The sequence below is a fragment of the Fusarium solani genome (genome assembly GCF_023522795.1).
Source record: "Fusarium solani strain SB1 chromosome Unknown bctg00000015, whole genome shotgun sequence".
Classification (NCBI taxonomy): Eukaryota; Fungi; Ascomycota; class Sordariomycetes; order Hypocreales; family Nectriaceae; genus Fusarium; species Fusarium solani.
In genome coordinates, this window is record NW_027072143.1 from 30400 (window position 1) to 50218 (window position 19819).

The 19819-nt window shown below is 51.6% G+C and overlaps 6 protein-coding genes across 6 annotated transcripts; 4 read left to right on the top strand and 2 right to left on the bottom strand.

The window, feature by feature from the left end:
• Positions 1-4379: 4379 nt before the first annotated feature.
• On the bottom strand, positions 4380-4769 carry MRS44_017987 (uncharacterized protein; the record flags this gene model as incomplete). Its single annotated transcript, XM_065616192.1, has 1 exon — positions 4380-4769. The coding sequence occupies one exon, from the start codon at positions 4767-4769 to the stop codon at positions 4380-4382; it is 390 nt and encodes a 129-aa protein (XP_065472264.1).
• Positions 4770-4826: 57 nt separating this feature from the next.
• MRS44_017988 (uncharacterized protein) lies at positions 4827-5554 on the top strand (the record flags this gene model as incomplete). The annotated part of the gene is made up of 2 exons (XM_065616193.1): positions 4827-5260; positions 5302-5554. 2 exons carry the CDS (start codon positions 4827-4829, stop codon positions 5552-5554), a joined length of 687 nt encoding a protein of 228 aa, XP_065472265.1.
• A 1985-nt stretch (positions 5555-7539) lies between these two features.
• MRS44_017989 (uncharacterized protein) lies at positions 7540-8415 on the top strand (the record flags this gene model as incomplete). The annotated part of the gene is made up of 3 exons (XM_065616194.1): positions 7540-7564; positions 7631-7826; positions 7956-8415. 3 exons carry the CDS (start codon positions 7540-7542, stop codon positions 8413-8415), a joined length of 681 nt encoding a protein of 226 aa, XP_065472266.1.
• A 1965-nt stretch (positions 8416-10380) lies between these two features.
• MRS44_017990 (uncharacterized protein) lies at positions 10381-11398 on the bottom strand (the record flags this gene model as incomplete). The annotated part of the gene is made up of 4 exons (XM_065616195.1): positions 10381-10798; positions 10870-10966; positions 11023-11277; positions 11356-11398. The coding sequence occupies 4 exons, from the start codon at positions 11396-11398 to the stop codon at positions 10381-10383; spliced, it is 813 nt and encodes a 270-aa protein (XP_065472267.1).
• A 2044-nt stretch (positions 11399-13442) lies between these two features.
• Positions 13443-14238, top strand: MRS44_017991 (uncharacterized protein; the record flags this gene model as incomplete). The annotated part of the gene is made up of 2 exons (XM_065616196.1): positions 13443-13786; positions 13851-14238. 2 exons carry the CDS (start codon positions 13443-13445, stop codon positions 14236-14238), a joined length of 732 nt encoding a protein of 243 aa, XP_065472268.1.
• A 3348-nt stretch (positions 14239-17586) lies between these two features.
• MRS44_017992 (uncharacterized protein) lies at positions 17587-19310 on the top strand (the record flags this gene model as incomplete). Its single annotated transcript, XM_065616197.1, has 4 exons — positions 17587-17953; positions 18013-18290; positions 18783-19020; positions 19144-19310. 4 exons carry the CDS (start codon positions 17587-17589, stop codon positions 19308-19310), a joined length of 1050 nt encoding a protein of 349 aa, XP_065472269.1.
• Between the last annotated feature and the right edge of the window lie 509 nt (positions 19311-19819).

Genomic DNA, 19819 nt, shown 5'->3' on the forward strand with positions numbered 1-19819 from the left:
CATAAGTCTATTTTCCGTCCGGGCAGGTCCCCTGTTGGGGCACAGGACGTGCTGGGCCTGGAGGTCTATTTACATGCTAAATAAGAAACGGAAAGCGGGGGAAAGCCTTAATCACCGGCAACGCGAGATTACTCTCCACCTGCAGACGGCTTGGTCACGGTGTGCTCCAGGTTAATCAAGAAAAAGACACGCCGGCTGGCAGGATTCAGCTCGCCTCATTCCCTGGATTGGACCAACGACCTTCACACTTCCAATCAGCTTGGTCTCTTTCTCCTCACGCTCACAGATAAAAAGATTTTGAGCAAATGGCGAGGGCCGTGAGGATTACCTTCAGGCAAAAAGGACCAAACATGAGCCTTCGACTTTGAAAACCGGAAAGGACAGTGTTTTGCTTCACTGGTGAAGAGAGACAACAGAGGCTCCGAGGAGTATGGCGGATGGCTTGCCGCATCACTCTGCCGGCTTGAGGCTCGCTCAGCACTGTGGCTTGACGAAGCGAGGTGAACGTGATCCTCCTTCCCACGGAGTTCGCCTGGTGGCTTGCATGTATCATTTTGCGGATGCACGGGAAAGAAACCCATCTCCACCTGTTTTATTTGCCCCTCTATTTCAGAATGCGCTTCCTTTCAAATGGGGAAATAGTGTGTGCCGATCGCTGTCGTCTCATTCAGTTGCGTTCAGGAAATCTCAGCCTCCTCCAGTAGGTTCAGGAGGTTCAGTAGCCCCAACAGAGTTCTGAGTAGGAAAGACGGCATTCGTGGAACCGAGGGCTTGCCCAGCACCTTCGCGGATGTTGCACGTCTGCAACATACGTTCGGCCACTTTTGCTGCTGTCAGGTCGGGAAATTGTATAGGGCATGATCCGACAGAGTGTAGAATACGAGGCGACGTTGTACAAAGAGAAGTCTTCGATGCCAACATGTTCTTTCCTCGCTGTTGAACAATCGGATCAAGTGCGACAACTCTGCAAGCATGCACCAGGTATCTCAAAGGAAAAAAAAAAAAAAAAAAGGAGGAAAAGAGAAGAAAAAAGAAAAAAGGAGGCCACAGGACGCTAAAGCTGTGTGAGCAGCGGAGAATTCAAGACGAGCGGGTTCAATGCCCTTCTCCCCGGCCCTCTGCCTCATCTCATTGTCCAGTTGGGATAGAGCGAGGGAACTTGTGGCTGATTGATGGCGCATGATTGCCGCTGCCACACCTCAATCAATAAGTGCATTTGATCAGTCACGCTCCTAGACCGCCAGCTGGACTGATGTTCTCCCGTGTCGCATCACGGCCTGTCCATGGTCTCCGACTTATTTGTTACTCATCACATTATGCGTCCAGCTCAAACAGTGAACTCCATCAGGAATAAATATAATGCTCATTCGGTGGCCTTTACGTCGTCGCCCGACACTGATCACCAGTTCATGGTCTACTATGAGATCATTCCTCATCCAAGTTGAAACCTTTCTCAGTGTCATGCACCCGAAATCTTTATCTACTGTGTGGGCATTTTCTACCTAGGTTTAAGGTGCCCCGATTTCTTCCATGTCTTTCACCATTTTATCTCTCTGCCTCCTGAGCAGCACCCTTTTCACAGTCTCTGAATGATCTCCCTGATATCGCTAAATCGCATGGACCTAGTTATAGACTACCAGTGTCCGCAGCTGTCCCCTCTCAGCGCTAATATGGGCAAGACGAACAAAAGTAATATGACCGTCCATCCTTTTCTCTCACAGCAAATATCTACCGTCGACTCAGACAATGCTCGAACCGTTTCGTTGTTAGCCCATGGACCCAGCCCGATCTTGAGGGGTACTTTTTTTATCTATAACTAACGATCCTTCACGCTCTTCAGATCCAGAATCGCAGCCACAGCAGCAGCGCAGATTATCGGGAGAAAAAGGGGAGGAAAAAGCTTGGTTATCACCGAACTTCCGTCGCTTGCGGTAGGATATCCTCAAAGCCCCTGGTATCTATGTAAGCCTGACCACTTTCAAGGCCATTGTCGTCGTCGCAAGATCAGATGTATCCCATCTCAATCTGACTCTCAAGGTCGGTGTATCACCTGCATCCGCCTCAAGAAGGAGTGCAGTTTTTATCCAGCAGACCAGCCGTCATATACGTCGCACGCAAAAGAGTCATCTAAGCCATCCTCCGGACCAAAGGGGTCATCAACCTCATCATCACCTACAACTTCGACTGGAAAGCCGGCAGTACTACCAAGTCAGCCCTTCACCACCCTCGCAACATTACAGGCACCAAGCATGGTGCCTACTGGTAAATCAACTGCCAATACAGAACGGCTTACATCCAGGGAAAGAGGTGAGCTATGTTGAGTGTTATGCTTTAATCTTGATTCGATTGCCCATCACAAGAGCCATCACTAGCATCAATCGCGATCCAGACACCTGAGTTTGGTAACTAGCCGATTACTAAGTGAGGCGCGACAGGAACCGGCCAACGCCCTGGCTCCGAAATGGCCGAGCTCGAAACGATATGGGGATCGCATCCATCAGGGTCTCCGATCAGTACGCAGTTTCCCCTCTTTGCTCCTAGCCCTCCAATTTGGACATTTGGAAGTTCAAAGCCGAGCTCTCAGGACGATGTGGCATGGGGATATTATGCACCATCCATGTCTTTCGGCAGCGTGCCACCGAATTTCATTTCCTGGGAAGTCGAACTGCAGGCGGTGCATACCTGGACTCACTCTGTAGCCCAGCAAGGTCCTTGTCACGAGGCCCTGGGCTGGGGACCTCCCTACCGTAACACAATAGTAGTCTCATCGACAGACGATGAAGCTGAGGGAGGAGCATTAACAACCTAGCAAATGTGCTGGATAGAATGGGTAAGTACGAGGAAGCATATGAGATGTATTGAAGAAGATGGTGCCGTGCCTTCCGCTATACATACATATTCCGGCTGCCACGATAGATAACTGATACAGAGATCTTGTAGGAACGTCGGGCGGGGGGGAAACAAAGGAGCGTGCTGTCGTGGACATGGTAATTGGGATGTTGAATAATGACAGGAGGGACACCACATTGCGGCGCGGGCCGTAGGGGGCAGCGGGACGGCTTGAGACACGGGCAGAGTGAGGAGAAAACAAAGCAAAGAATTTGAATGGAACTGTTTCAGTTTCGAGCATTTGTGGTTGTGCTCAGTTGGTTGCTTGCGACGGCCTTGAGAGACGTTTCGAAGAGGTGTAATGCGCGGCAACTTAACCCCCAGCAAAGTGGTTTCCAGACCGCCGCTGGCAATCCACGCTCTTTATTCCGCTGAACTAGGCTTCTCCAAGTACCTCCTGCGAAGTCATGCTGATAGAGACAACATGAACGCGAGACAGAGATGAAGTCGGTTTGCAACAAACTCCTTAATAAATCCCGGACTCGTTTCGCTAGCGCCTCTTCCACCCTAATCCATTCCTCCCCGGGCCCGGTCTCTTCTTCTTGTTCGGCTTCAAACGTTTCCTACCTGATCCCTTCTTATCTGGACCCCTTGTGTCTGGTTCTCGTCGATCGGTCCTGATCCCTTGCCTCCGCGCCGTCTTGCCCCGAGAAGCAGTTTGGCCAGTTCCACGAGGTTGTCCATGATGGAATCGCCCACATTGATTTGGTTGATGCCGATGTTGTCGTCACTGATACGGTTGCCTACTACATCTCTATTGTTCCTCCCACTTTCACTGAAAGTGCTCGTTTCTCGTTGTCATTGGCTTAGGACCCCTGTAATTTCCCGCAAATCCTCTTTCACTTGAAAGGAAGCCCTGAATGAAACACTCCTGATCAAATGTCTTGAGGAACGAGGAACGAGGTGACGAAAGGCTCTTAGGGCCTCCTTCCGTTCCCCCCTCCCCTTGGTCCTCTGGGCCAATCATTCCGCCGCCTAGCATCCTCCTGATTGGGCCGCTGCGCAGCTTTTTGAAGCTCCCTTCTGATTGGGATGGAGTAGACGCTGCCACTGATGCATCGCACCCTCTGATTGGATAATCACGAAAGGTGACCCTTTTTGTGCCTTGATTCTGCCTTAATTTACGTGCGCGTAGCCAAAATCTGCCACATGGTTGGTATCCTCATCTGTCATCCCAATCCCAAGTCTCCGCTTCTTTCAACGTCGCATCGCTCATGCGCTCCAGCCTTTCCTCTGCGGCCACCATGTTGGCGGGGACCCTGTTGCCCACGATATCTCTATTCCGTGCCTTTGAGAGGAGCATAATCCCATCTAACGAGGTGCACCGCGATAACTGCACGTACAAGCTGTATGGGTCGCAAGGCCGAGGAACCACTTCGTCCTCCACCTTCATCGTTCCAGTGCCCCGCAGTTCCAACGCCACCTTTTCTAGAGTTCGGCTCTGCACTTTATAGTCCGTACAGGCAAAAGCGGCCGCGCACGGCAATCCCCTACGCGTGACATCCAGCTCTTGCCATGGTCGCTTCCTCTGGCACTCTATCTTCGTCGTCATTGGCGTGAGTAGAATCGTCCCAGCCGGCATGCCAACGAGGCGGAGCTCTCTCGTCGTTTGCCCCTCGAGCACGATCCCCGCCGGCGGCCCGAAGTGGCGTACCGTATCTGCCGTGATACGGTGACCCGGGTAGGCTCTGTCTAAGACGACGTCCAAGGCCGTAAAGCCGGCTCCGTTGATAACCTTCAAGCCCTGGTGGACGTTGTGATTGACGACGACCGGCATCCCTGGAACGAACGTGAAGACGCTTGGGACCGGCGTTCCGCTGTCGTCCCCATAGCTCACCATCATCAGAGCCTCCGCTTCCTTCCGCCGACCGCCCAACCATTTGTGTTCTGATATGAAAATCCGCATCTGCGCTCTCGTTTGTACCTGGAAAGAGAGCATGGCTTCGATGTTAAGGTTCCAACGGTTGCGGTTCCCCCTGACTCGAAGTCAAAGAATTCTCCCCCGAAACTTTGCCTCCGTAGACCACTTCCCCGCTGTCCCTCCCGTTGTCGCGTTCACCGGCCCTGTTGTCGGTTCCGGCCGCACACTGCTACGAAAGGAGTCTATTCCAGGACTCGACGGCGTCCAGTTGAAGTGCTATGGCTTCGTCCAACTTTCTACCTTCATTGCCCCTGGAAACCTTGACAAGACTCCCTTCAAAGGCTTCCATCCATTCCAGGTCTTTGCCATCTTCCCCATCCATGCCAATCCTTGGGCAGCCCTGTGCAAGAAAATGATCGAGAGTCAGGACACCCAGTTCCAGGCTAACGCGCTTTTCACTTGCACGGGCAAAGTTGTCGGCCTGCTCCACCACAACATCATGGTGCACCCGTCCGGCTTTGACCGGGACTACGTTTTCATCGTCGTACCAGATACCTGAACCTTTCTCGACAAGGCCACGTCCAAATCGGCCGCCGCAGCCCTATCACTCTCAACCCCACCGAAACAACCGTCCTCCGGCCCTATGGCCTTTGGGGATGCGAAAACTATGTTTTCCTCGCCACCAAAACCAACAGTTCACCAATCCCCTTCGCTCGAACCGAATACACCACCGGCCAAGCGAACAAACTCTTACTGCAACCGGACCCCTACGAAGAAACGGCGCCTGTCCCCGGCCTCTTCTAGCACCATCCCCTCTTCCCAGAGAAACGAGCCTATCAGATCCCTCAAGGTTTCAGCTTCCTCACAAGATGAACTTGATGTATCGGAGGCGGATGTTGCCACTATCTGCCGTCCGGATCTGCCCGTATCCGATTCAATCACAGCGTTCTCATCCGACTCTCCCCGACCACATCGCAACCGTCATCCCCCCCCAAGAAATATCAGGAAGTTGAATAAGGATCCACCCAAAAAATCCTCATATGGTAGCAACAAACGGTCACTTGGTACAGCAACGAATTGACTGATATCTGTTTGTCCACCCACCAGTGTCAACCATCAATATGCTCCAAAGTACGCAAATGCTCCTCGCTCACATTGCCCATCCTTGGGCAGGCAAACCTTCCTGTGAATCTTCCACCTTACCATTTGATCTTCCCTCCCACAACCTCCCGCGGCCCGGCATTACCCACAACTCTTAATGCCTTGTGTCTTTTCCCACACATACTTTACAGAGGCGAACTGGGCATTTGGTCATGATGGATACATGATCCTATAAACGCAAGGTTGCGTCTCCATTGCACGACGTTTTCAATCTTGCATTGTGTTTCATGAACCCTCACTTTCCACACCGGCATACCCTTGAAAGGACCTCATCTCCCGCAGATACATAACCTTATCTCTTTCCTGCTGATCAGCGTCAGCAGTGACCCTCGATGTCTCTCCAAAGGACGGGGACAAGCATACCTTTTCAGCCAGGTTAACTGCCCTTGTGAATACAAATCTTCTTGTGAATCTTCCATTCAGCCTTCTGGTGCTCTTTCCCACAGTATCCAACAACTTTACACCGACCACATTTCTTGATCCCTTCCGTTGTCCCACATACGTTGCACGGCAAAATTTCCATACAAGTACTCCGCCTTCGCTGCGGATCCTCTGGAACAATTCCAGCCATTGTATCCCGGATTTCCTGCCATATCCGCGTCTCACATCCCCCTTTCCCGCACACGGGACTGACCCAGACGCCAACGAAAGGATCCTCCGCCACGTGAAGCCAAGACATAGGGCTTTGTAAGATGTTCACTGCAAATAACCCACAGTTTTCGCAAAATGGTTTTGAAGCGGCACGACACGCCGCCTCATGCTCCTTCATGAAAGGCTGCACTGCAGTCATAAACAGATTGTTACAGCCGGCGTTTTGCTTTGCAGTCTAAGCCTCACTGACAAGACTGCGGGGAAGGTCGTGGGTGTATTTAAGCTCTTGAGTCTCGCCGCAGTAAAACTCAAAGCGAACTGAGTAGCTGGCCATAGTGCAATGACAATAAGGATTCTAAGGACGCAATGCGTCTTCTATTTGAATGAAGGCCTCGAGTGATTGCTGGTTGTTTTATAATAAAATTCTGGGAATGTTTCATCATGCTTATCTCACCATGCCCTCATTTTGTCACCCTTTCAAACTGCCATTAGACATTTTGATGTCGCGGTGCATAACGTGCCATGCACCACCGGGATACCCTGGACAGATGTAAGCCACCAAAGACAATTCCGGGCGGAAAATATAAGACGACCCCACACAACCTTGGGAATAGCACTTGTAAAAATCTCCATACCAGGCTCTTGGCCTTCAATGGCGCCCTAGCCATTCTTCGTTCCTCAAGGCTCTATGCGCAAGCCGCGACCGGCTTGCCTCTCCTGTGACTGTTAAGGTCTTACCATACGTCGACTTAAACCTTGGGCGAAAGATAGGCGAGAGTGAGGTATCGCTTTTAACGAGAACTCTGATTGGCCTGGTACCCTTATCGTGACCGCATTGGAGGACTTCACGCACTCAGGAGATGTGGGATTTAACCGATGGTGGGGTGGGGCTATGTGGTGGTTTCCCGTGGTCAGTCGCCAACCCCGGACAAGACCCCCGATCGTATATAAGGACATGCCGGATGTTGCGGTTGAATTCGTGTCTTTTTCTCTGTTCTGGAAATACCATTGAGACTTGTCTGCCGAGTTGTTCGAGTATGGTTCGATTGCAGATGGCCAGAGGTGAGTTAAGCAACCCGAGCCCTAACCCCCCTGGAATGTATTCAGCCTGCTTACACGAATATTCAGGCACAGCTCGGCCATTGGCCTCCGTGGCACCCTTTTGTGTTTTCCACCAGCCCGTACGGATCGACCGAGGCGCGTTTAGCCATGACCTGCAGCAGCGTCGAAGCAGATCGTCTGCCCCGAAGAACACACTACCTGATCCGTATCCCCTGACTCCCAGTACGGAGGTTAAGCCTCGTAATCTCGTCGAGCATGTCTTGTGCGTAACCTGGAGGTTCATATCGTATATCCATCGCTTCTTCCTCGTGGTCTTTGCTCCGAGGGCCGGCCACAGCAACACAAAACACAGTGGGGCACTATATTCATCCGACCGCTAATTGTATTACAGAACCACCATGGATCAGATCGCTGCCTGGGCCCGCAATGGCTCAATGTGGCCGTTGTCATTCGGTCTTGCCTGTTGCGGTGTTGAGATGATGCACACCTCCATGCCTCGCTACGATCAAGATCGTCTAGGCATTATTTTCCGCGCCTCTCCCCGCCAGGCCGACGTTATGATTGTCGCTGGAACGGTCACGAATAAGATGGCACCGGCGGTTCGACAATGTTACGACCAAATGCCCGAGCCGCGATGGGTTATCAGCATGGGAACCTGCGCCAACGGTGGAGGCTACTACCACTACAGCTACAACGTCGTAAGAGGGGTTGACCGCATTCTACCCGTCGATATTTACGTTCCCGGCTGTCCTCCGACTCCTGAGGCGCTGCTGTATGGGATCTTCCAGCTACAGAAGAAAATCCGAAACAAGAACCAGGGCAAATCAAGAATCTGGTATCGGAAGCGGTAGAGCCATGATGTAGAGCATAGTCTCCTTTATTAGAACTTGCAGCATAGAACATCATTTTTGAGCATAACTGTAGCTTCGGCCCGGTCGCTCCCTTTTTATGAGCTTTTCGGGTTTGCTGTTGTCTCTCATGGTGCGAATACCCTCGCCGAATTACGTATCGGAAATACAAACCACTGTCCCATATGCCAAAAGTGGGGGCTCCCTATACCAACGTACAGGGACAACGGGGCACATATTCTTAGAAGACGAGTTGTGCAACGAAAGGTGTGATCAGAAGAGGATGCATTGAGCGACTGATTCTAACTGAAGTTGGCCTTTTTCATCCTTCGTTAGATTTGGTTGTATTCGTCAGCTGTGGAGGTGCTGCTGATGATCCCTGTGTATTCCTTGTGACGATCCCTTCGTATTCATTAGCTTATATGGATATCCTGATGACGATGTGTCGATCCCCATCATCTCGACACTCCTAATCTAAGACCCCTTCCAACACATATGACTTCCAGGTCTCTAACAGTATACATATTGGTCCCTCGGCCTCAGTTCAATTAAGCTCAATTGAACTACCAATTATGGCAACTCAAGACAACCAATCGCCTAACAATGCATTAAGCATAAATCCTTGAAGGAGAGAGACAAGAGCTCTCTTTCCGATATCTTCTTCCCGTACACGTACCTCACTCCATCTCACGTTGCCTGGCCCTCGGCTCTTCTCTCAACACCCTCCAGGAAGAGCTCAGCCCACGCGTCAAAGGCGCCGAAAAGATAGGCTCTGCCGGAAATCCTTTCGTTATGCCTTATAGTTAAAATACTTCGAACACCCATTAAGTTGCCAAGGCAAGAGGCTTAACGGCTGAATATCCAGCCCGAAGGGTAAGTATCGTATATCTGCAATTCATCTCTCCTGGGAGGACCCCCTAGAACCCCCTTTCTCTTGTGGCGGGTACCCAGCTGTTAAACCGCTTCAAACCTGTAGTAAGGGAGCTTGTGCCCTCTCACGCTTCCTGACAGGCCCAATCTAACTATATACCGTCTGTCAAACCTCCCCTTTCCATGTAGCTCAGAGCAACACATCATTATTCAATGTAGCGTGGTGGATACGGCGGATCGGTCAGCTGTTGAGCCTGACGGCGTTGTTGGTCAGCAAGGCGCATCTTCATTCCTGCCTTATAGTTAGCCACAAACGCAGTACGTGGGAAACGCAGGCGTATAAACCTTCCGTGGGCGTGTGGTTATAGAGGCTTTGACGATCGAAAGGCGCCTCATGGAGTAGGCCTTGCAGCGAGGTAACTCGTGAGGCGGCAACATAACTAATACCGGCCTGGAAGTCGCGTGTAGCGAGATCAGTAACTATCTGATCTTTCGTTAGGCTCCGGCATTCGTGAGCAGTGATAGCAAATGCCACGATCAGGGGAAACTGCGTGCGAGCGCAGGTCTCGTTGCCCATTAGGATATCACGCGTGACTGGAAGGATGGGTACGATTTTCCTGCCCTCTGTCGCTCGGCACGGGTGCATGACTAGCTGACGACCGGGCAGAAGGTCCCTCGGTGAATCGGGCAACGAATGACTCTCAATTTCTCTATCTAATGAGGGTCTAAAGGTTAGTCTTTTATAGTTAAAGTCTGCTACCAGAGCTGAGACTTCTATGTGTTTGATCCTTCGGATAGTCTCTTTCCGGCTCGGATAACCCCTATCCGTGTGACACTATTGAATGAGCGACCTGATCTTGACATTGCTGTAAGTAGGCGCTGCCTCCTGTCCGTCTTGGAAGGCCGACTGGTCTTTGGCTGCCTTCTCTTCAGGCTACTACAGAGGGGGTTCTGATGGCGTTTCACAGCTTCGTCCCGTGGGCGCGGTACGGAGCTACTGGCTGGCTCAGTGACTAGCTTGCGCCTGCATCTGCTGGTGGTTATCTTCCTTGAACAATGACCAGTCATTAGTCCTCGACAAACCCCGGCATCTGATGATCAAATCGACCCGTGAGAGGCGGCGGCAGCTCTCAACAATTCGGCGCCACACGCGGGTGCAATGGCCATGATGGAGATCTGCCAGAATTCGCCGCCTGGAAGAACCCCTAAGTGAACCGAGGACTGGGCCGGAGGATAGTTCTCCGGGTATACATTCCATGGCTGTTGCTGCGTATAGGACGGATGCGATGGCGGCATGGGAGGGTTGCCTGAATAAGGGCTATGATTAGCCTCCTCATGCCTTATTGGGCCATGGGGTTCCATACGGTGACTCTTCACCTCCTCATACCCCAATTTGATGTCCTTGTGGGACAGGGCGTTGACGTTGGTGTTGCTGTTGTTGGAGGGCACCATGGAAGTTGACACGCTGGTGTGGATGTACCCAGCATTGTAGTCCGCACTGGCGGATGACGAATGGCTGGAAACGTTGGAGTGGACGGGGCAAGGGACGGTACTTGCCCAAGATTCACATTTGGTGGGGAGAGGAACGTATTGTTGACTGTAGTCAGCGGAGTGTTGTAGTTGCCAGAGGCGAAGGGCGACGTCCTGGGAATGGCTCCACTACCAGGGCTGAGGTTGTCGGAGACTGTTGAGAAGTGTCAACATATCAGTCACCTCACAAATGAACTCGTCCGGTAATACTTGGTGTTGAGTACGGAGAAGAAGCCATTGAGATGGCCATATTCTCCTTTAACCGGTTCAACTCATCCTCGAGTGCCTTGTTTCGTCGAAGCAGCTCTTGAACAGTCTGATCCCGGCTTTGCTCGCTCTTGAGCTCTCGCTCCAACCATTCAATGTGCTCCTTAGTCCGGGCTCGAATCGCCCGCTGGGCCTCTCGGTCGTTTGCTCGCTTTCGAGCAAGCTGTGAAGGAGTCAAGGTCCGCACACCTCGAGTGCCTGTGTAGCATATCCGTATTAGTCGCACGATGAGGGTAATTACATCCAAACAATAACAAACAATGAGCGTTCCCTTACGCTTAGTAGTCTTAGCAGCCCCGGCCGAAGATGAGCCCACCATCTTGATGGATGATTCTAGTGAGGGCGCAGAATTGGTCGCAGAAGATGTGTGTTGTTGCGCGTGATTGAGAGTATTTGGACTACTACACATGTAGACGCAGGGTCGTGTGGGGCAATCTTCAGTGGTCGCGTACTGATCGACCATGTCTCACGGTGTCATGCAGATGCACGCTGTGCGGCATTCTCGCCTTGAATTTCAGGAGGGATTGGGCTCTCTGCCACCAGGACTAGCGCGGCCGAGGGCGAGCGAATGGCGTCAGTGAACCCCGGTCTCAGATCCCGGAGCGGCAAAGCTCTTGTGGGTTGTTGGTTCGCCCGAGCGGCTGGCACCGCCCAACGCCTCGGTTCGCGCTACCCCAAAAACCAACCGAACGCCAATTATTGTTCTGAAAAGAAAACAAAGTGGTCCCAAGGATGTGGTAGAAATGGCTGGCATGCATCACACAAAGATTGCGCCCCTGATTGGCAGCTAGGAGATAACTGAGAATCTTCCCGAAATTCGGGATCTTCGTTGAAATTGAGCATTAGAATCACGCCACCATACATTTTGAGCGACAGCACCCGCCAGGGAAATTCCCTGCCCATGTGGCCTAGTTTGATTGCAGTCTTCTGAAGACTCACTCGAGGCTGCCTCCATGGTCAACGATGCCTCACGCTGGCCAACTACCGTGGGATCTCGAGAAATTCGGACGCTCTAGCTCCTCCACTTTTCCACTTTTTAACCTCCAAACCGTCGAGTTACCATTGACTAATTGGCTGATACGGAGTTTTTGGCGACGCTAGAGTGCCCGAATTTCTCGAGATACTACAGTACCACCGTGTCTGGCGCCACTCGGCTCAGCTTCCCCTCCTCACCCAGTGCCCCTGCTTCTGGCCCTGGGCCTGGATCCATACCAACGGGACAATGCTACGTGCAGTGGGGGGCAATAAGTATGGACTCTTGCCGTGTCGACCCAATAACTAGCCCGATTAAGCCAGCTTTTTCGATGCCGCTTTTACGACTCGATTTCCATCTTTCAATATTATAGTTAATTGACTCGTGAAAATCACAGGCAGTTTAGCGCTAACTATGGCCCATTTTAGACTGACGACATTAAAAAGGGCTATCTCTGCAATACGGAGCATCGATTCGACATTATGCCACCGATTACTTGTATTGAATCCTGACCTGCCACTTGTGGTTCAGTGCGAGTGACTCGTCACCCTGCCAAATCAAGTGCCTGCCGCAGATCACGATCTATTATAGTCCAGATCCCCACCGGGAAGCCAACACTCTGGTCCGTGGGCCGATCCTGCACCGAGGATCGTGAGAGTTGGCGCCGTCTCCTCTAGCGGTGTTTATCCCAATTACAAAATTAGCCGTGGCTTTCTTCAAGCACAAGACTTTTGACATGTGTTTCGCTACGTGCCCAGGAAACTGTACGCGTGTACCCACCAATGAAGATCGATTTGTTGATCGGGTTCAAATCACCAAGTCCCGGACTCCCATGACTCTCCTGCGACCAAAAGAGGAAGGGGTTGTTATATAAGGTGAGCGAGGCAATCCTACCTTATACGACCTCTTTCCCGTCTTAATTCTTGCTTTTGTGCCCAGCCTATTTCGTTGCTTTATCGCTCTGATCACACCAGGTCTTTCCATGGATCTCGCTTCCATATACTTTGGGCTCTTTTTGGGCGTTCTTGTGTTTACTTTTGCAAAGGCCGTGCAACAGACTCGCGGCATATGGAGACGTACGCGGAGCCTTCATCATGGCTACCTATACATGATCTGGGCTGAGGCTTGGGTGAATTTCATATTCGCCCTCGTCACATTCTTATACCTGAATGAAATCATTCCCGGAAGGCAAGTACTAGTCCTTCGGTGGTCGCACTAAGCGTCAATACTAACTGACATCTCCAGTGTCGGGTTTTACTTATTCACGGGTAATGATCAATAGTATGGGAATCGTGAGAGAAACTCTTTAGCTAACAATCATGCGGTGGCACTATGGGCAATCCAGACGCAACTCTTGCCCCAAATCATCACCAACCGCGTCGCTTTGATCATGACCAACAAGCGCAGAGCCAGGAAGTTGAAATGGGGCCTCGTGCTTGCTATCGGTTGCATCAATGTCGCCGTTGCCTACATATGGACAGTCGCGCACCTAGATGGAGCTACACCTTTCCAGGTCCATCTTAACCTTGTGTTCGAAAAGGCGGAGAAGTCTTTCTTCCTTGTCGTTGATCTAGCGCTCAACTTATACTTTTTGTATTTGGTGCGCTTCCGCCTGATTGCCGATGGGTTGAGCAAGTATTGGAGGCTCTTCAACTTCAATGCTGGTATGATAGTTGTCTCAACATCCATGGATATTCTGCTCCTTGGCTTCTTGAGCTTGCCAGACCCCTACTTGTGAGTTTCTGACTACTGTGACCCTTCCATCTTGCCGTCAACAGCCAACTGACTCCTCACGCAGATACGTCCAATTCGCCCCTCTCGCATACATAGTCAAGCTGTACATCGAGCTCCTCATGGCCAATTTGATCTCCAAAGTTGTGAGAAGTGGTGCGGCTGGGCAAGGAGATGGCTACCACGGAAGTAGCAGTCACAAATCTAACCCAACCAACTATATCACTTCCCGTGTTGTCATTAGCGGTAGCCACGCCATGCCAAAGCCGGGCAACACGATTTTGAGTAAGCTAGGAAAAGACGAACGACCTCGTCAAGGTAGCTCTGGGTCAGAGATACATCTAGCCACATATCCCGGCCCACATGGCACCACGAAGACGGTCGAGACTACAATTGTGGTCAATGATGGTGACGATGATCGCAGCAGCGATACCTCATCTAAGGAGGCTTTATAAGAAGGCCTTATGTTTAATAAATTCAGTTGCCCGTCTCATATCTATGCAACGAGAAAGAAAGAGTAACGTACTTGATAAGTGAGTCGGACGGACAAGTCGGACAAAAATTACTGCCCTCAACATATAATATCAAATAACAACACAACAAAGCGACTGGTCAATTAAAAGTCATCGCTGTACTCTTTACTACACATCGCAACAACTATCTGACATGTTCTTGCGTTATGACCGGTCTTGCCGCATGTTCCACAACGCTTTTCCTTCGGTCGCGCCAACCGTCAGCCACGCTTAGTATCTAGACGCTAGGTTTCGCCTTAGCATTCCTCCGCTGCTGCCCGGCACTCTTCATTCTTACCCCTACAGGTCGCATCACTGGTGGTAGTGGTCAACCTGCAATGTATATCCTATGTACTGCCCTCAGCCGCAGTCATCGGTCCACTGAACCCTTACTCAGGCTGCTCAACCTAGTATGCGCCCAGCTTGATCATGCTGCTGACGTGCCGCCTCAATGGGCTTCTGGTCGGCTTCGTCCAGAACTGTCGCTGGCAGAACCAGGACGAGGGGATCTGCCAGATTCTGGGGCCTGCAAAATTAGATATGCAGTCTCTATTTCGAGATAATGGCCAGTGACGAGTTGCATGCTCGCCAGTGCACATCCCCATTGCAGATTTGATTCGTAATCTTTTGGAAGCTGCCGGCATGACCCGTCTCACGGAGCGCATCGCCATCTCATCCGCTGGCTTGCACACCCGACAACCGTGACTCCTGCAAGCCCGCTCCCCATCCCGTAGTTCTGTACCGGAACGTGACGGACTGCAAATCACAAAATGTGTTGTCACATTTGACGAGGGACTCTGACTGTGCGTTGAAGCTTTTGATTTCTAACTAAATGAATGACTGAAGTTGGTCTGTTTCATCCTTCCTTGGATAGGGTCGTATTCATCCGCTTTGACGGGGTGTGCCGCGTGATCTGTTTCATTTACGTCTGATCCCGTAGGTCACACAGCCCGTGTGTCAGAGCGGCCTTAGTGATACGATGTGACATGTGCTACTCTCAACTCTTAAGCTTGAAGTTGCATGAGCAAGGCTGTCCGTCTGGCTGTGATATAGAGTTCGCCGACTTCTCAGCCCTGAGACGGTAGGAATAAGCCATGTGGCATGTTGGGCGTGAACAAGGCTGCTGCAAGTGCAATGCGCCTGGCTGATCTGATAGGTGGCATGCTGCTAATGATGTTTTGGTCTTAGTCCTGTTTTGGTAGTGAGGGGTTAGTTGTGGCCATTTGTCGGCGAACAGTGATCAATGAAATGTTTCCTGGAGGTGGTCTGAGAAGGTGAAGGCGGCCGACGCTTTTGCTGATTTGTGACGGAGTTCTATCCGTTTGCGGTCGACAGTGAGAGTGTCGGAATCCCCGACTTTGCCCCAAAGATTACAGTTGCAGCATGTGAATGTTCATGTTGACAGGTCATTTTCGGCATCAGGGTGATGAATCCAGACCATGGCATAACTCCATCATGATTGGACGCCACAGTCCATACCCTTAGAAATGCTACCCCAAAATGCAGGGGTCCCAAAAGTTGGCTCTCATGGGAAGGACGTCAGGGGTTGGTTCACGTTCAACTCTCACTATCTGACCCAAAATCGCCCAATCAGCTTACGTCCATGGCAGGATCCTGGTAACAAGGCCAATTTCGGGAACCATGTTAGGCGCGGTTAGCGACGCCATGGCAGACAGCCGCGGCACCCCTGGACCGCGGAGTGGATTGCTTGTACTAGCGCGCAGGTATTCCCAGAATATGCTAGCAGAGCCAGCGTCTTAATATTGCAGTTAATGATATTCTAGCGGCCTGAAGGATCCTTCGACAACTAATGCGTTGCGAAGGATCTGTCCAGGCAAGGGCCATTTGCGAGGGCAGCAAGCTATTGACTGGTTCGCGAGACATGGCGGAGTGACAGTGCCTGGAATGTTTGTGAGCTGTCATCTCCCAGCTTGTGGAATACTCTCAGAAAGGCAGAGCGGCGACACTGATCGGGTTTAGCCCGCCAGCACAATCCCTGCCGGTGACGCCCTGTTTTGAGGCACAGGAATGCGGCATGCGCCCTGCCAATAGGCAGCAGCCAACACTAGTGGCAATACTCACCACCATGCCCGAGTTCCGCCACGCATGGGCCTTCCTGCAAAGTTCCGTTGCAGGAAGGGGGATGCTTCCTTGGGTTGTGGCTGGACTGGATATGGAGACAACAGTTGACAGCTCATTATCGTTGCCAGGGTGGTCATCAATTCAATCTAGGACATCGATTGAGTTGAAGCATGGGTGGCACGCTCAATTCTATGGCACTTGCACGCTCGCACGGTTCACTTGTTGATCTTTTGTCCACCAGACGTGTGATTGAATTGAATTGATGACCACCCTGATCATTGCCGTGAGGTGCCCTCGTTTGATTGGAACATGGGATTGAACCAATGGGTGTTGACCCATAGACAGGGGCCGCCGCGGGTAGCAAAGAACGATGATGATCGACGGCGCAGATATTTGGAAATGGAAATGCAGCGTGGAAGTCCTGAATCAATCCTGTATCAGACCTTCGGCAACCCCCTTCGAGCCACTGTATCCATGACCCAACCACAGAACCCCCCAGAGATGTCTACAGGCAGACGTTTGCAGTTTGTACTTTTCCTTTAGAGGGCAAGGACCAAAGAATGGTCGAGACGCTAACCACCGTCTGGAGCAGTGATGATGCCGATATGGGAGCGACTGTGGGTGGCTTCTACTATTAGGGCTAGACTCTCCTGGACGGACCTCAACTCTATCACCAAAACTTTCCCACGACGAGACACAGAGTGCTGCCACGTGCCTGACCGGTCATTGGCCAAAAGAAGCCATGTACAGCGGCCATGGTGACAATGAGACGTCACACGACCTGCACTTAGAAATTGGTGGGCGAGCAGGGTGTTGGAGGACAGTGACGTCATTTGGTTCTCCAAAGGCTCTGGTAGCCTGCCTATGATGGAAGGTCTGGTGTGCATCACAAGGCACCCCTCGGACAGTGGATTGCCTTTTCCGTCCTCTGCTACACCATCTCAAGCCTTTTCAGGACATGGCGCGTCCGTGCCTTGCATCTACCTGCTTTTGCAACATTCCTCCCCGCCATTGCTCGCCACGAAGCTATAATCTCGACGACCTTCAGCAACCCCAAGCTAGTAGATTGCACGTCTGAACACTAACCGTCGCTACACCTAGATGTCTCTCAACCTTGCAGCATAGGAAAAGGCCTCGAGTATTCCTTTTCCTTCTCGTCTACCAATCGCTTTCGTTGCCTTAGTTTGTACTCACATACACACAAACACCATGACTTTCGATCTCTGGACTTACCAGTTTTGCCTTGCCTGCGACAAGCAGGTGCAATCTGACGGTGCAGCCTACTGCTCTGAGACTTGCAAGATGGTCGACTCCGAAAGGGCAACGTTGCCGCCCAACTCGCAAGTCAGCTCCCCTGGATTCCCTCCGCCTCCCACCAAGTTCTCTGCCCTCCGGGCGTACGACTTAAGTACCGCATGGCCCTATGCGCCTGCGCCTCAGCAAATGCCCTGCATCCATTATATGATACCTGGCACTGAGCAGTTCAGCTCTTTTGTTACAACCCGAAACCTCAAACACGCTAACTCTCATAGCAGCCTTGGCTCCATGCAGAGTACCCCTTCCACCAACGAGACAGGTCACCTGTCAAACAAGGCGAGGATGGAACTCCGGGCATACGCTGTCTCCTTTGAACAGGCGACGATGCAGCGGAGACGGCCATACTAGTCAGCATTGCTGAGATGTCTTGCGTTCAGCCGATACACTGCATCATCTGGCTTGACAGCAAGCTGCCGTTCAGAAGCCATGCGGAAAAGTGGACAACCAAAACACAGGCTGTTGCCTACCACCTGAAAGGGCTTACCAACATGAAACATGGCTCGTTACCCAAGGCTGTTCAAAGAGCTGCCAGAGCATGTGTCGAACCGATCTTGCTGTCTAGAACGGAGGCATGTAATCCAGGCGGAACCCGTCCCGTATGGAACCATCCCTCCAAAGAAGTGCCGACCAGAACAAGTCATCTCGTACAGAGGATGAACAAGGCCTTGAATGCAATCTATGCAGCCAGCTGCCCGTATGGAGAACGACTGGAAGCTCGCCGCATACGCTTCGCTGCTCGCCTAAAATTCCTCGATAAAGCTCACTCTCTTGCGAAGCGCACGGCTCCGCCAACCCCTTCGATCATGAAGACAATCAAACATTGATACCAATCAACGCGGAACAGTTTCGGAACCCCACTTCGACAGACTGATGAACTCCTCACAACGTGCGCGCATCCACTTATTCCATAACGCTGCGGCGGTGAACAAACAACACCGCTGCATGGAGCATTAGAAGAGGAACCTGCCCTAGCTTTCCATCGATTGCTAGAGTCAGTATCTCCACTCGCCTTGATTGTGTAGACGGACATATCCTTATCCGCCGAAAGAGCTGCTGGGTATGGCTACACTACCCACAAAAAGGCCTAGGCAGTCCTCGCTGGCTCGGGCCGTCTCGGTTCAGCTGAAGTCTTCGATGCTGAGGCAACAGCAGCGTTGAAGGACTCGCAGGCCGCTCTCAGCCTCCCCGATGCAACGTCGCAGGACATCGCCGTCTGCCTCGACAGTCTACCAGTCGTCACATGCCTGCGGGACGCACCCTTCGACTCCTCTCAAGAAAGTCTCCCTCAAATTTCAGGCTCTAGCCGCATCATAAGGAGCCACACTGGTGCGCCGGATACCTGGTCACACCAACATCCCTGGCAATGAGCAGGCCGACGGCTTGTTGAAAGCCGCATGCTCCCTGCCCCAACCTACAGATGTCCTCTCAACGTTAGCATACAAGCGAAAGATTGCCAGACGACCGAGAGCAACGACATATCTCTCAAAAACCTGGCCGTTGACTTTGGCTTTAACAAACAGCACCAGCCGCTTCGTTGCTGTGGGCATATTATCAACCTTGTCGCCCGATCCGTACTCTTCGGCACGGACGCCGACGCCTTCGAGGACGACTGCTGAGCCAACAAAGAGGTCCAAGATGAGATAAAACTCTGGAGGTCGAAAGGCCTAATTGGCAAGCGGCACAATATTGTTGATTGGGTGCAAAGATCTGGCCAGCGCATGGAAGGCGGTGCCGAATCCTAACAAACGTTTTATGACTCTTGGTGAGACTCTAGCCGGTGGAGATGCCATAGCCGAAGAGGAGACTCAAATTATGCCTGTTGTGGTGGAATGTGGCTGTTCAGGCGAGCAGGAGTCAGAATCGGAGGCTGCCTCGGTCATTGAGGTCAGAGAGGAAACCATACCCCATCAACCAACAACGCGATCAGGGCGGCTTATCAAGAGACCCAGGATTCAATAGAGAGATTCAATTATTATTAATAAGACGAAAAATTTTGCGCATATCTATCATTTTGGTCAAGTTCTTTGTAAAGTTGTTGATTTTTGGTGGTGCTTTTTTTTTTTTTTTTTTGCGTGGCGAACGAGTGGGGTTGGCGAAATCGTGGTTGTGCATGTATGTATGTATG